The 17,110-nt window shown below is 37.6% G+C and overlaps 1 protein-coding gene across 6 annotated transcripts in view; it reads right to left on the reverse strand.

The window, feature by feature from the left end:
* The window catches only part of DLC1 (DLC1 Rho GTPase activating protein), a 285,258-nt gene that overhangs the window by 172,515 nt on the left and 95,633 nt on the right, over positions 1-17,110 (reverse strand). For all 6 annotated transcript variants that reach the window (XM_013200625.3, XM_013200631.3, XM_066995930.1 and 3 more), the window contains one exon: positions 1,136-1,285. In XM_013200625.3, coding sequence (XP_013056079.1) covers positions 1,136-1,285 — 150 coding nt within the window. The remainder of the gene's footprint in view (positions 1-1,135; positions 1,286-17,110) is intronic.

Consider the following 17,110-nt stretch of genomic DNA (forward strand, 5'->3'; position numbering starts at 1 on the left):
CCCAACCCTATATTGCTATAAGAAATTAGCTAAAATGCTGGCACTCATTGGTGAGATATGGAGAAAAGATGTTACCATCGTATTATAGCCTTCCCCTCTCATCAGTGCCCAAGGAGATACTGTGAATACACTGAAATCCAGAAGGAAAAGGTTTAACTATTAAAGGTGTAATTATGTTGCATCCTATAAAAATGATATATTATTTAATATTCAGCTGACCAAACCCACTGAAACGTAAATACATCTTTTCTCACCTACAGACCACTTACTAGACTACATAGCAATAATGAAGTCTGGTTTTAATTGGAAAAATCCCTCATATTTTAAAACAAAATACCACCAACAAAAACAAACAACCTGAATGTTAGCCGAGACATTTTGGGGCAGTATTTCTCAGGTTTCTTAAATTGAAAAACAGCTGCAACACATATGGGTAAAATTAACAGGAAGCCTGCATGAGAACACCTTGGGTCAGTCATTTCATGTTCTTCACAGTTACACGTGTAAACATTTTTCAGAAAAAAAGAATGCATCAATCACATTTGTGACCTGTGTAATCTCCCTTCTGATTACTCTCAGCAAGGAATTCTCTCATTTAAATAAATCAAATAATTAAACTAATTAAACTAATTAAAGTGCATGACCAGAATCTTTCTTAAAATGAGAGAGGATTTCATAAGTGTATCTCTGCCAAAAATTTCCTGGACCTTCTAACTGGTGGAAAAGCAAGACCTGTAGCTCATGTTTACTTTCAGATCTAATTTAATGTCAAATTACATGTACACATATGCTCTGAGACTGGTGTGATCCTGACTCGGTGATGAGACTGTGTTTACAGTAAGTGATAGTAAGAGAGCTAGATATTTTCTGGATCTTGATGACCTCCTTTTCTTTCATCTGGGGAACCTCTGAAGTGCTCATTTACAAAAGGATGCCAAAAAGGAAATACTGGATGCCACTACCACTGCCTTCAAAACATGCACAAACAAAAACACGAGACAAATTTTTTACAAACAGAGCTTTAGTTCTGAAACCAAGGGGCTGATAAATGTGAGGAGTGAAATAATAAATAAATAAATAAAAATGTGAAGTAAAAAGAGATTTTACTTAGAACAATAAGAAAGATTAAGCTCACAGGTATATGCCTCCGTTTGTATGTTGGGGTGCTGGATGGAGAAGAGCCTGCACTGAGAGCATTTTCAATATCCTGATCCAGCTGGTCCAGTTTCATAATTAACAGCACCATTGAATCCAGTCGTGGTCGATCCCGATCTTCTGTTATTTCCTAAGGAACAAAACATACAATTGCTAAATCTCAAGTGATATTACTTGAAAAGAATAAAATGCCTATTACTTGAAAAGAATAAATAACCCTGTTTCTTAATTTGGCATGAAAATACATTAAATAATAATAAGAAAACTCTCTATTTTTTAGCCAGGGAAAGGAGTTTTGTAACATCAATTCACTAAGAATTGATTTACTGCTGGAAAACATTTTATATTAACATTTAATATACATAACAGAAATTAAAATTAAAAAAATTGCCCACTTGTTTGATACAAAGACATCATTGCCATTTCCTTAGTACACATACTCTATAAAGAGTTACAGATTCTAAACTTTCCTCCAACATTTCACCCCAAGTTAATTAAATTGTTTGTACATATTAAAATTATAATAGTTAATATATGATTGAAATGGGAGAGAAGGAAGTTCAAAGAAATCATTGTCTGGCAGAGGATAACTGCAACTACTTTTCCTTCTGGAGCACATCATAACTATGCTTTGTAGTTTTTTGCTGAACTCTTTTCTGCTCAATTTTTTTTTTTGGTTGGAAATTCTCAATACACACAAGATACATTACCTCTATAGAAAACACAGCATAGTAGATACTTTGACTGGGGAGAGGGATGAGGGATGTTAAAATGACAACTTTGAACATCTAGTTTATGCAGTTTATTTTCCTGTGCTCCATTTGTAGCAAATGGAGACAAAAATGATCTTCAAAAGGGCAACTCAAAGCAAGGTCTTCAATTAGATGGAGTAAATAATGTTCCCAAGGAGCTCCTCCCTGTCTTTTTCTTTTATATAGAGTGTTATCACAAAAGTTAGCCAGCTAGCCTGCCTCAAAATTCAGGAATATGAAAACCTCCACTGGTTCCTGTATGGATTTCCACAATAGGAAATTAGAAAATGGGAAGTTCTATTAACTCACTTGAAATAATATTTTTACAAATCCTTCTTGAGAAAAGGAAACAAAGATGTTATAATTGCTTCATTGTGTCCCAGAAGTAGGGAATATAAATGCCTAAATTAGCCAGTTCTGATAGTTACTGAACTGTTTTTCCCGTTATACAGAGATTTCTCCATTTAGTTAGCAGTAATAAAACTGATAGCAGTTTTTTATAGACTGCTTCAAAGACTTTGCTAAACATGAATTAAATGTCTCCAGTTAGAATTTAAGGAACAGTATGGATAAAAGAGTTTTATAAAACATGGTCTACATGGTCTATATGTGAAGACAGAGTTGACCAAATGTTACTTAACCAAATCTTAGAAAAGCAGAAATACAGATCTCTCAGTCCATAGCAGAGTTATGTGTAATGTTCATAGCAAAGGCCAAACCCAAGAAGACTGCGTTTCATTTTTCATTAGAACATGATATTTTGGATTGGGTTGCTGAAAAAGCTTACATGTTTGCAGGACATCCTGATGAACCCGAACTGAGTTTAGAATGATCCTGTAAGAATATTACCTCAAAATGACGTAGCAGTCAGTGACTGGGTTTAAATTTCACTTTCTTTCAAACTGAAAACCGTGTCCCAGATGATTCATTGAAACACCATGCATCATCATTTTAACTGATTTAAATTGATGTTCAAAGTTTATAATAGTCAGAACAGTTACTTCATCTAATCCACACAGGTGCAGAACACACAGCAGAGTCTGCTAATGAAAGAGAGAGGACCTTCCTTTGTGCTGTGGATTTATACTCCCCATGCTGGGTGATGTGGTAGCCAGTTTGCTCTTGTTGTAAGGGCAACTTGCAGGGCAACCAGGCGATCAGGCCCAGTCAGCATGGGTTTATGAAAGGTAGATCCTGCTTGACGAACCTGATCTCCCTCTATGACCAAGTGACGCGCTTGGTGGATGAGGGGAAGGCTGTGGATGTGATCTACCTTGACTTCAGTAAGACTTTTGACACTGTTTCCCACAACATTCTCCTCAAGAAACTGGCTGCTCGTGGCTTGGACTGGCGTATGCTTTGTTGGATTAAAAACTGGCTGGATGGCCGGGCCCAAAGAGTTGTGGTGAATGGAGCCAAATCCAGTTGGAGGCCGGTTACTAGTGGAGTCCCCCAGGGCTCAGAGCTGGGGCTGGTCCTCTTTAATATCTTTATCGATGACCTGGATGAGGGGATCGAGTGCACCCTCAGTAAGTTTGCAGATGACACCAAGTTAGGTGCGTGTGTCGATCTGCTCGAGGGAAGGAAGGCTCTGCAGGAGGATCTGGATAGGCTGGACTGATGGGCTGAGGTCAACTGCATGAAGTTCAACAAGGCCAAGTGCCGGGTCCTGCATCTGGGGCGTAACAACCCCAAGCAGCGCTACAAGCTGGGAGATGAGTGGCTGGAAAGCTGCCTGGCGGAGAAGGACCTGGGAGTATTGGTTGATAGTCAGCTGAATATGAGCCAGCAGTGTGCCCAGGTGGCCAAGAAGGCCAACAGCATCCTGGCTTGCATAAGAAGCAGTGTGGCCAGCAGGTCTAAGGAGGTGATTGTCCCCCTGTACTCAGCTCTGGTGAGGCTGCACCTCGAGTACTGTGTTCAGTTTTGGGCCCCTCACTACAGGAAGGACATGGAGGTGCTCGAGAGAGTCCAGAGAAGGGCAACGAAGCTGGTGAGGGGTCTGGAGAACAAGTCTTACGAGGAGCGGCTGAGGGAGCTGGGCTTGTTCAGCCTGGAGAAGAGGAGGCTCAGGGGAGACCTCATCGCTCTCTATAGGTACCTTAAAGGAGGCTGTAGAGAGGTGGGGGTTGGTCTATTCTCCCACATGCCTGGTGACAGGACGAGGGGGAATGGGCTAAAGTTGCGCCAGGGGAGGTTTAGGTTGGATGTTAGAAAGAACTTCTTTACTGAAAGGGTTGTTAGGCATTGGAATGGGCTGCTCAGGGAGGTGGTTGAGTCACCATCCCTGGAGGTCTTTAAAAGACGTTTAGATGTAGCCCTTAGCGATATGGTTTAGTGGAGGACTTGTTAGTGTTAGGGCAGAGGTTGGACTAGATGATCTTGGAGGTCTCTTCCAACCTAGACGATTCTGTGATTCTGTAAAGCGTGCACAGCAAAGTCACAATCTAGAGAGAACCAGTTGCTGCTTATAAGGTCTCCCCGAGCCTCCTCTTCTCCAAACTAAACAACTCCACTTCCCTCAGCCGCTCCTCATAGGACTTGTGTTCCAGGTCCTTCATCAGCTTCGTAGCCCTTCTCTGGACATGCTCCAGGGCCTCGATGTCCTTCTTGTAGTGAGGGGCCCCAAGATGAACACAGCACTTGAGGTGCAGCTTCACTAGAGAAGAGTACAAGGGGATGATCACCTCCCTGGTCCTGCTGACTACACTATTCCTGATACAAGCCAGGATGCCATTGGCCTTCTTGGCCACCTGGGCACACTGCTGCCTCATGCTCAGGGGAGCATCAATCAGCAGCCCCAGGTCCTTTTCCTCTGCACAGCTTTCAAGCCACTCTCCCCCAAGCCTGTAGCATTGCATGGCATTGTTGTAGCCAAAGTGCAGGACCCAGAACTTAGCCACATTGAAGTTCATCCCACTGGCCTCTGCCCATTGACCCATCCTGTCCAGGCCCCTCTGCAGGGCCTTCCTACTCTCTGGCAGATTGACACTTCCCCCCAACTTGGTGTCATCTGAAATCTTACCAAGGGTGCACTCAATTCCCTCATCCAAGATATTAAAGAGGATGGGCCCCAACAGCGACCCCTGGGGAACACCACTTATGAGCGGTTGCTAGCTGGATTTCACCCCATTTAAGTCTGATTGGAAATACAACACTGGAAAGGGTAATCAACATAAAATTCATAATTGACTGATAGACAAAACTAATTGCCCTACCACAACAAAATGAGTGGTGGTGAATGGATGTTTTTGTTTTGTTGTGCTTTGTTTTGTTTTTCCAGATTGCAGAGACAGTAGGTATTTTACACAAAGAAAAATAAAATGAAAAAACACAAATGGAGTTTTCTCCAAGCAAATTGTTTGACTCTTCCTGCCAAACAAACTATAAGCTTGCTCTGCATGTAGCAGACTGAGAATGCTAGAAAAGAATCTGCTGAAATGAAGAGGTGGCAAAATATTGCTCAAAGTGATATTCAGGCTTGACACAACCGGCTGGCTTTGCAAGCAAGCACCTCTTTCGGAAACAATAATATTAGTATGGTATTCAGCTATTCTGTTCAGTAGTCCTAGCAATGGTTTGTGGTTTTGACTGCTGTTGACATCAACCTTGTCATGAGAAGTTTCAACATTTTAACTATAGCTTGTTTTCACATTTTACTGAATAGCACAATAATCTCCTTCTGTTTGGCCATGTTGCTATTAAATTGTGTACATATAAGCCTAAAAATTATACCGAAAAAAACATATACAAATAAAAGAAGGCTAATCTTGAGTTGGAGATTCAATACAACAGACTAAATAAATATTATTAGGAGATTAATTTATGTTTAGACATTTTTAGCCTTGATATTATTTAATAAATTTCCAAGAGCTTTATAGCTTATTTGTCTTTTCTATATCTCCCTTGTGTGTATATTCTGAGATTTTATTACCAAAGTGTGATATGATCTAAAGCCAGCAAGACATTAGCAATTCGTTTTCATTTGAAAACATCCTTTGCATCCAGTCTCTCACATTTTCCTACTCTGGCAGTTAGTTACTTTCCAAATTAGTATACAATCATATAAATGACATTTATAGAATTAAACAGAAATTCTACGTTTAGCATTATGAAATCAGAACTTAAGTATTAGAAGGTAACTGTTTGAAAATGACCCTTAAAACCTTAATTTCTGCCTTCAGGCATTTGTACTGGGCAGTTCAAGAATGTATGATGAACATACAGGGTAGGTTAAACTTGAAACTTGTCTGGAGATTTTATTTTCAACATCTGCACAAAATGAGGAATCGCTTTAGGTCACAAACTGGAAAAAGCAATAGTTCTTTCAATTTGTATACTCCCTGCTGTGAAAAAGGAGTTAGTTGAATTTGAATGTATTCATATGTTTAGAACATTGTAGAACATTGTATTGTAGTCATTCCCAGAATGAAACAAGCTAGAATTACTCCTAAATTAAGTATTTCATCCCCAAAGTTAAGTTCATATTAAAAGAAATCCAAACATTTTTACAAGGAAAACATTTCACAAGCCCTGTTACTAGCATCAGCATACAATGCTAATACAATGAAAATATTTTGGGAAATGTGGCTACAGATGAGATTCAGCCTCTTTTTAGACGCTTTTGCCATTTTGGAGTTTATATTGTCTTTGAAAAGAATAACACTATTTTTTCCCCCTAAGTACTCCTACGTCTTCAAATGTTTGTTTGTCTTTTTGCTACTAAGCTCCTTTGTGCTTAAATTTGCAAACTGAGGTTGTTTAAATAGGTGTCACTACAGCAATAACACTCTGCACTAACACCTGGCAATGTCTGCATATAAAGTTCTTTGTGCAAAATGTTATATTTCTGATTTTGAATGTTTCGTGGATAGACGGCAACTGACGTAGAGTATTTCTAAAAATACAAAATACCTCTTTTTTTTTTTAATTTAAGATTGCAACTTTTATATGCATGTTATCAGTACAATATGATGATTGTAACCTACTCAGAAACAAAAGAGACCAGCCAAGGTGTAATTTCAGTCCTTCTACACTGCAGTGTTCAGGTCACAGGCTTTGAAAACTACCTAAAAATGTTATCTTTCTCTAAATTTTACACTCATACTTTACAGTTCCATATTGGAGTCCTATTCTCCATTATATTAGGGGAGTGTTCTGAGTGGAGAATATTAAAATTCAATGAGAAAACTAAAGCACTTCACTCCTTTTTGACACAAGACACAAGTCCAAGACACCAGCAAAGATCACAGTAAGGTTACTATTGTAAATCATATTTTGAACAAATATTTAGAATAGACTGAAAATGGAACAAATAACATAAACATACACTGATGTACACATGCACAGGTGTGCTCATGCATGCAGATGTCAACACACATTCACACACATTTTTGGGAAAGTAACTTTTTTTCTGATTCTTCTCATAAGCAATTTAAATAGCTGACTAAATATTTCCAAACATAATGCATTCTGTAGCACTGGTTTACAGTTCCCTCCACAACATGCACTTTTTAATTCCCATTAAACCTATAAATGAGTTATATTTGCAGAAGTGAAGACTTCAGAGGCACTTGATTTCTATATAATGTAGAAATTGTGACTTTCACAACCATATCCTTCTGGAAAAGAAAGTTAATAAATACAATAGCATCTGAAAATCTACCTCTGAAAGACACAACCTTTTAATAAAATGCACGCTGTTTACAGTTCCAGACAAAAATAAATGGCTTCTTCCTTCAACAATAGTGCTGTATTCTCTAGAAAGAGAGGAAAAAGCACTGAAAAATGATACAGAACATAAAATCCAAATCTACCCAAGCTGGAAAATCCCAGGAACTCAAAGATTTCAGGACTAGAAGTGAGGTGAAGCTTCTCCACTTCCCCAACCTTTCCCAAGATCTTTCAAACCTGTGTGCTGTTCACATATAAGGTCTCCTGAATTTCACCTGATTTCCACTGCATAAACTTGCCATCTTTCATGTTCTAAACTAATTTAACCTAAACAAAAGCCTAGTAACTTCCTTTCTACAGACGTTTTTGCCTAAACACATGCTCAGCCTGTAGGCTGTACTCTATATTGGATGAGACAGATTTGAATGTAGTTCTCCATGTTTCATGGTGGCCAAATAAACCATCTAGCAGAGATGTTATTTTAATAGTGAAATTCAGCAATTCACTATTGATGAAATGGAAAGTCACTCAAAAATCTTGTGACAGAATAATCTGAGGAATTATTATTACTTGGCTGTGTAAACTCATCAGGGACTGCAGGCAGTAGTTATGCATGAAGTGGTTGCTCTTGAAACACAACAGCTCTGCACTGTACAACTAAGTCAAGCGGGGTCAGTCTCTAGCTAACATCATATTACCATGGGTAGATACTGGAATGGAAAACATAGACTACACAGTCTGTCATTACTGCGTTAACATTATATCTATTCTCCTGCAATAGTAATGGAAAGAATAATTGGTGGAGCTAATTCAGGTAATCAACAGAAGGTAAATCAAACCTAAAATTAACAACCAGTTTTAACTAACAAATAATCTAAAGTATAAGATTTATAAAATAGTGTTTAAAAAAAAAAAAAAAACAGAGGATGAAATCCAGCTCTCTTTCTTTGCAGTTACACTTGTTTACAGTAGCTGGTCTGATGACACTGAACTCCCAGTAGTCATTCCTGATTTAGGATCATGTCAGCATTATGACTATGAAAATTTGCCAAAATCAAATCGCACAAGGGTACAGAGTACAACATGAACATTATTGGTCTTCAATGGGTGAAAAATATAGTGAAAACATAAAATCATTAATCATGCTCTTTTCAGCATAGACAATATTCAGTTACTTTCTGATTTCCTTCTTCATATTTTGTAAATTGGCACTATATGCGTGCTAAGAGTCATGCTGGCTATGACTGACAAACTAAGCAAAAGACAAGTTTTTACCTTTACTGGACCCCACTTCTGCTTGCTACAAGGGGAAAGACTTGTGCTTTGTGGAGAATATTACGACAGTAATCTGAGCACTTATTATCAGACTGGAAAAATATTGCAGTTATATAGAACTTCACAAGTGAAAGATGACAGATGCTGCATTCTTGATATTGCAAAAAATACCTCTGGTTTGGTTATTTTGTGCAAAGTCAAAAACAAACTACTTCAGTGAACATTTTACTGCTTTCATATTATGCTGAAAATCAAGCAGGGCCATACCACAAGGCAAAATAGTGACTTCATTTTAATTGTCAGAAATTAAACCAGAGTACTGACATTATGAAATTTTGCTTGGATATATATCTGTTGTTGGTGTATGTTTTACAAATAAACAAATATGTTTGTGCATTTATATATTTGCACATTTATATATTACATGTCTATTTTGTAGGTTGATAGGAGGAGAACGGTCTTATTTTTGCAGTTAAATCAGAGGAAGGGTTTGTCCTTCAGGAAACCTGTTCTGGTCTTTGCAATTTTATTTACACTTATTTTTCTTTGACTTATCAAACTAGATAGTTCAGGTAAATCAAGAATTGATGCCAATGATCATTCACATGGGTCCTCATATCTAGTGAAATCAAATGAATTAGGAATCAGATCTACAAGACTGTGCATGGTCCAAACTCCAAATTGTATCAGCTACAAGGAACAACATGTGAGAAAATTTAAGTAATCATAAATCATTGTGAATCTCTTCAAGTTTATCTATTACGATAATTTGTATTGTTTTATAATGTTTTAAAAATGTTATACCAGAATTCTACCATTTGAAATGCAAAGAGTTACCATGGAAAGACTTACACCCATTTCTAATGTTTGTTCTTTTTCTCACAAACTATGTATTAAGATTAAATAGCAATTCTAAATATTTCAAGGAAAAAGTGTGAACAATGGGGGGGGGGGAGGAGGGGCAGGGGGTGGACCAACTGAACACCCTTCTTAATGTTGTGGGAGTAAGCACAATTTAAAATAATAAAAAAAAAGTCCCACTGGTATTCAAGAAAAGTCAGTCACTTCTGAAAGAAAATAAATTCTGACATCTCTTGATACTAAGTAGAAGTTTTAATTTGTTCCTTATAATGATGAAGTGAAATTGAAGTGAATATACCTAAAGTGATTGTAAAATTTAATACAGGTGTTTCTTAGAAATGAAATACAGACTCAGCCACAACAGGTCTTGACTACTATGTGCAATAAAACTTTCTATTCATAATGAATATATTGACATTGTTAGGTTGATACTATTTTAGCTTCGCTGTAATATCTTTTAGGCATAGATGGTGCCTAAACCTGGACATAAGGAATTATTTATGAACAGAAAGTGAACCTAATGCTTTCAGTTTTACACTGCACTGAAGACAGTTCAAAGAAACAGGGGAAGAGGTATGAATATAACACCTAGTTTGTCCTTCAATTTAACAATGAAAATATTAGAAACCAGGTAATACTTATATGAAGTCTGTTAGTGATACTATACCACAATACCTGAAGATATTGCAATTATAGTACTGAGCAGTCTCCTAAAATTAATGGTACTCTTTCCACTGATTGCAATGGGCTTTGAATCAGGCTTAAGACAGAAATAAGTATTAAAAAACATAAAATCATATTACACTCTGACTTTTTCCAGGTGAGAAACAGAAGTGCCTTAGATGATTATCATGCTAACCGTGGTAAGAGTTCTGAGAATACAGGTTGCACCATCAACTCAGTCTTTTTAGGTAAGTTATCTGTTCATTAATATGAATGAGATTTCAGTAAATGAAAAAAAACAACCTATTAAAAAGAACAAACAAACACAACACAATCCACTTGCTAATAATATCTTAATCAAACTCCCTATTTTTTTTGTGTGTGGAAGGAGATGAGTTTCTATTCAGTGTATGAAGTTCTGGTAACTTAAAAGCCTGCAGTGAATATTTTCACTATATTTGCTTTTCTTTCTGAGAAAAATGCTTATGCAAAACTAGAAGGCACTATGGAAGAAATGTGCTGTTATACAAAAACTATAACAAATTATCAGATGAAGGGAGCAGGTTTATCTAGTTACTTAATCTTGTAAGTTTTGCCACATGAGGGCTTAGCTTGAAGAATTCCAAGTTATCATTCACCTTTTTTTCTAATTTTGGGGGGTAAAAATATAAATATTTAACTGCTTCTACCTTTCATTTTAGTTTTATATTGCTCTTCTGAGTCCTGTGGGTCTATTTATATTTCTTTGTATACACAGTCACATAAACACACACACACATACATGCATACACTCTGATTTGCAAAGCAAAGAGACTTTGTACATTGATGATAGGTTTAAATTTGGCATTCTTCTCTAAATATAGAAACAAATATTACAAATATTTACCTGGAGAGACTATTAAAAAAAACTAGATTGCACTAGCTCATTACCAAGATTTGCCTGAGAATTTGTATATCTTGAATGACAAAATGTAGGAACATTTTGTAATAACCTGCAGCTCCCTGAAATGAATCCAGTGCTTATGGCTTCTGAGAATCCAGTCATGTATTTATATATCTAGATAGAGACAGAAGAATCTGCATTTATCATTCTCTTTTCTGTAATCTTGCTCAAGTTAGCAATTTACGTGGGAAATTTACTAGGTCTGTCCACCAAACACAAACAGTTTGTGATGCCTCTTGTATCTGGGGAAGGCCATTAAGAGAGAAAGGGAATCGAGGAAAACTAAGATAAGGTACATCCAGCAAAGAATACTATTCACATTATTCTGGGAGAGATCATGGAGACCTCTGTAAAGAGAGAACAAAGAAAATAAGAAACTTCAGAGCTGAGGGTATGGAAAGACTGAGTTTGGGGAATCACTGTTGACAGAAGACCTAGAGTCTTGTACAGAAATTTATACGATATCAACGGGTATGTATTGACCACAGCGGCTCTCAGGGAGTCCAGACAACTCCATGTCTAAAAAAACAGCAGGATCAAGGCACAAAAAGTATGAAACCAACAGCATGATGCCTATTTTAAATGAGTCACCAGTTAATCTGCTACAGGATGGACTTAATTTATGCAGTAAGGAAAGTATCACAGCATCACAAAAGAATCAAACTCCATAAACCACTCAATTTATTCCAGGTGAGAAATAAAAGTGCCTTAGATGGTTAAAATGCTAACCCTATTAAAACAAGAAGTTTAAGGTTACAGGTTGAAAGGGGTGATGTGATGTGGGATGTTCTACATGTGCTGTGACAAGACCTACTTATAGTCTTTTTGCCCAGTCACCAAGATAGGGAAAAGTGTATACAAGTTCATTGTACTATTCTGCACCTCTTCTTAGTTGTGTTATTCAGTAGCACTAAAGTGGAGCACTGGAGATCAACAAAAATCAAAGAAAACAACAAAAATGTTAGAGCGGAGTTATTTTGTGCAAATGTAGAAGGACAAACATCACAGAAGCTTTGCAATATACAAAACTTTTCCTACACTGTTAATATTCTGTTTTTGCACAGACCACCCTTATAAGCAAAGGGTACTGTCTGGAAATCTTTTGCAATATTTTGGTGTTACTTCTGGTTCATTTCATCAGAAAAAATGCACTGACTGAAGATTTTGAAAGTCATGCAAGTGACCTGAAAGAATTGTTTAAAGATTTTCTTACACTTACTGCTATGGCAGATGTAGGGGCAAGGGAACAAAGTTCCAGAAGTTGTATCAGTCATATTTTTCTAGTGCAAGCATTTTGTGACAAATGGGGGGGGAAGCTGAGAATTTAAACTCTTTTCTAGTAAGACTGAACTCGCTTAGATACATTGAACTTCAAAATAAAACTGTTTCTTTTTGAGTCAATTTGTTCTCTGAAATAAAAACAGTGGAACAGATTCTCAGAATGCTACCTATGATTGCATGTGACTTGCATGACACTATTGATTTAGTTATCAGCCTATCGAAAAAACATTTATAAAACTGAATGACCTTTTTCCTGCAGGGCTTAACCAGTGTGAAGTCCCATAATATCATTGTAACAATGAGAGTATTTACTATGGCACATGCATCTCCAAAATTGGCTCTTCGTACAATTAAGGACTATGTTCAGAAATGGAAAGAGTTGTGGTCAAACACTTTGAAAGCCCCCAAACTCAAAGATCTACTTGCTTGCCTTTCAGTTTTGCCTCCCCATGCTGCTGCAAGACTGGTGCTTTTCTGTTACTCTAAGTGTTCTGCTCAGCTTCTCTATATTTACTATATTTAGACTGACCCTACGTAAGACTATACAAGTGCACTTGATTTTGACTCTAGCAATGAGATGGCTGTACTGCTCCATGGATTTCAAACACTGCTCATTTCTTCTTTTCAAACATTCTTTTTAGTATGAAGACGAACTCTAATGGATGTTTACTATTATGTAGTAAATCCACTGTTAAACCTTACAGTAGTCAATAATTTAAAATATACTTTTGCCTTTTCTTTTACCTTACATGATATTAGTAAGAGTTTAGTATTTCAAGATTCATATATATCACCGTGATGAGGACTAACTTGTTTAGTAACTTTGTCCTGTTTATAGCTCTGCCCAAACTTGGTTGTATAAAATGGATATCTGAACCATGATCTGATATAGGCCATGATTGCTTCAATTTTTCCAGAATTCATAGTTTTACTATTAGTTGCAGTTCCCTTGTCTTCTATCCCTGGCCACCCCTCACCTCCCTTTTGCCAGCACAAGTCTCCAGTAGAGAGCCAGCAGGGATTCATCTGAACACAGTCCCTGGGAAATGGGCAGTGTCGAGCAGGATCAGTTCCCCAGTGTGGAAGGATCTCTGTAACCATGCAAATATCAGTCCAGGCCAAAGAGGAGGGACAAAAAGCGGCACTGATTTTTATTTCTTCCAACAGCTTGGATTTATGTTGGTGCTAAGTGATCATATAAGTGTAACCTTATTTTTAAGGATGAGGTTACTCTAACTTTACAGGCATTGAAGAGTCTGAGGGTTTCTCCAATGTTTTTCTTCAGGACACCACCACAAAGAACTTAGGGGAATCTCAACATTCTAGAATAGCTGGGGAGAGTTTGAAAGAGAGTACTGTCAAAAAAAAAAAAAAAAAAAAGAGCAGTCAGTTTCTGTACGCTGCCCCTCAATTCACACATGCATCCTTCTTTAGCTTTGCCAGTCTATATAGCTGATGAAAACCCAGAAATACATTTTTTTTTTTTTTGTAACAAGCCTGTAGGAGAATATGATAGCATGAGAAAATCCATAGCTAATATTTTATATGCAGTGAAAGGATTCTAAGTGCCTTGTTTTCTTGGAAAAGAACTCATTCTTTCCCATGTGAAAATTAGATTGTCCCAGTGACAATTACTTTCTTATTAAATTACTTCTGCACAGTAAGATTTGAACTAAGGGTAGTTTTGTGTCACAACCTGCAGCACATTTTTATTTATAAGAACCATTATTGGTGACTGAGCAGCTGGAGGTAAAAATCTTGGTCTCGAAGAATGATAAAATTTCTGTTTCCGAATAAGACTGAAACAAAGTTAGAGTTCAGGTTTGGGTTAATACTCAACAACCTTAAATATTCAGATCTCACTTCAGCAAAGCCATTTCAACAAAAGGATTGCAAAATCAGATTTTCGTTTCAGCCTTGTAAACTTAACTACATGAAAGCCTAGTCATACGTAAATCAAGCCCCCCAAACTGTGACTGAGAACAAATATGTGGGGAGTGGAAACTGTCGATCAAGTGAACAGTTATTTCTTTTCAGCCACATGAGGAGATTCTAGATAGCTCTGAAAGCCTTTATAGTGCATGCTCTCTGTTCAACTCTGAATTCTTAGAAAATTGTAATAAATGGCAATCAGAGGTTTTGAGAAATTACAGAATCAAAGGAAGATGGATCATCCTTTATATGGCCTGCTCTGTATTTTACAGCTAAGATATTTCCTGCATTAAATAGCCAAGATGCTGCAGTCAAGCCAGCTTCTTTGAAATTCTACAGCAATTACAAGATTGCTTCTGCGGGGCTGATAATGTCCCAAATTGGGTAAAAAGAACCAAAAAACTTTGTTTACCTCAGACACCACTTAATATCATCTGTCTTCTGCATATTGTTGTCTGAAATTCATCAAAGCTAAGTGTCTGATCATGTGGTAAGTGGTTGACTGGAATTTTGTAAAAGTCTGTGGTTCAGACAAGTTATTCAGCTTTCCTTTATAATATATTCAGCTATTTCATGTATGCCTTTGAAATATGTGTATGCACACTGGAATTATTCTAGCTATAAAATATTTCTTAATCGGACTGATCTGTGCACAGTGCATGGCATTGAGGACTCACTCAGACACATACACTGGCCTGTAAACTAGCCCCTAGGGTGGGCTATCCACTCACATCAAAGGACATAGCCAATGTAACACACAAACAGAAGACAGTTATTTTGAAAGCCTCATTCTTCTGTAGCTACCTTTCTGAATCCTTGAATTTATTTACCACTTAAAAATTTATTTTCTTAGATTTTTCTCTGTCATCCACTTTAAATACTCATTTTCCTTTAGCATTTCTATCCAAACTCCACACCCAAAGATGCTCCCCATGATGGCCACTAAAGCAATTTCCCATAAACATTTAAATGAGTATATTTTGTTTACTTAGTTTTAAGCATTCATTGCTTTTTCAACAGCAAGTTCAGCTTCCCAAGTCTACTGATCATTTTTATCTGAAACCATCAACAAAATGGATTCCAACTGCATTACTATACAATAGCAAACATCACACATTTATATACACTATTAATGAGCTAACAATAGAAAGTCATAAATCTATTAAAAATACAACTCGAAGAGATCTTGAAATGCAATGTCATCTGTCTCCCTCTCAATGACAGCACTGTCATACTTGACAGATGGTCCTTCGGCTCCTCTTACAAACCACCACATATGCCCCAAGCAAAGGAGGTTTTATTCCAGTGCTACCTTCCTCAGCACTAAAAAAAAAAAACAGTTCTAATGTGGAATCACAATCTTTCTTTAGCTTGAACTTGTTAATTCTTATTTTTGCCAATTTTCACTCTTTGTGACAGACTTTTTATTTTTTTTTCCTCCCCCTTGGAGATGGTATGATAGTCCCCCTAGTCTCTCATTTAGGCCAAATCTTTCTCCACTACTCTGCAATGGCAGGAACTGCTTTTTTTCCATCTATGGCCACCCTCACAACTCTCCTCAGCTTCTCCTAGACTCTCCCGCTGATAAGCAACTTGCAAAACCCTTTACCTTCTACATAGGCTTCACCCGTAGTAAAAGTTCATCACTAGCAAGAGAAAGGCCCAGTATGCCGAAGGGCCTGGTATTTTCAGGGCATCATTCTGTTGCGAAGCAAATAAAAGTCATTTGGAAGCCATTTCACCTCCCAGCATTTGTGAGGTGAAACCTACTGGCAGCACACTGAGACCTCAAGGCAGTAAACAGTCATCAATTACCATGGTTAACAAGAGGCAGGTGAGATGAATGCTTGTCAGAAAGATGGCTAATCTTGTAGGCTGTGGGATTAGCAGGCAGCAATTGCTCCAGCCTTCTCCTGTGCTTCTGCTCCCTGCCTTCTGTGGCTACAAGATGGCATAGGCCTAAGCCTCAGCGCTGCAAGGCCTCAGGCCACCCTCCCCGCAGCCCCCAGAACCGATGAGGATGGAGCCAGAACTTTCCCAAAGGTGCACGGGGCTATGACACAAGTGCAAAGGTACAAATGTTGAAACAAGAGAGGATCAGGGTGTATATAAGTGAAAACTTTTCACCTAGGAGAGTCCAGCAGTGGAGCAGGTCACCCAGAGAGGCTGCACATCCTTAGAGGTTTTCAAGACCCAAGTGTGCAAAGTCTTGAGCAACCTGGTCTGACCTCACAACTAGCCCTGTTTGAGCAGGAGGCTAGACAAAGGACCTCCCAAAGTCATTTCCAACCAATTGTTAATGTTGTCCTTAGTTTCTCCATTACTTGGTGGAAACTAAGTAAACTATTATCTCCTAAAATTACTAGTAAAGCAAGATTAGGCAGAAAGTATAGTTACTATTACTGAATGCAGCTAAGCATTTTGCTCAATGATTTACCACTCTACTGCATTTCAACTTAGTGTTAGTACTGTTGTTGGATATGTATTGCTGCTTTTGTATACAGCCTTACACAAAATACTTGCCAGTCATACCCTGGAACCAAGCCCATCCATAAACTAATTGCTATTATATGAT

The sequence above is a fragment of the Anser cygnoides genome, chromosome 4, assembly GCF_040182565.1.
Source record: "Anser cygnoides isolate HZ-2024a breed goose chromosome 4, Taihu_goose_T2T_genome, whole genome shotgun sequence".
Lineage (NCBI taxonomy): Eukaryota > Metazoa > Chordata > Aves > Anseriformes > Anatidae > Anser > Anser cygnoides.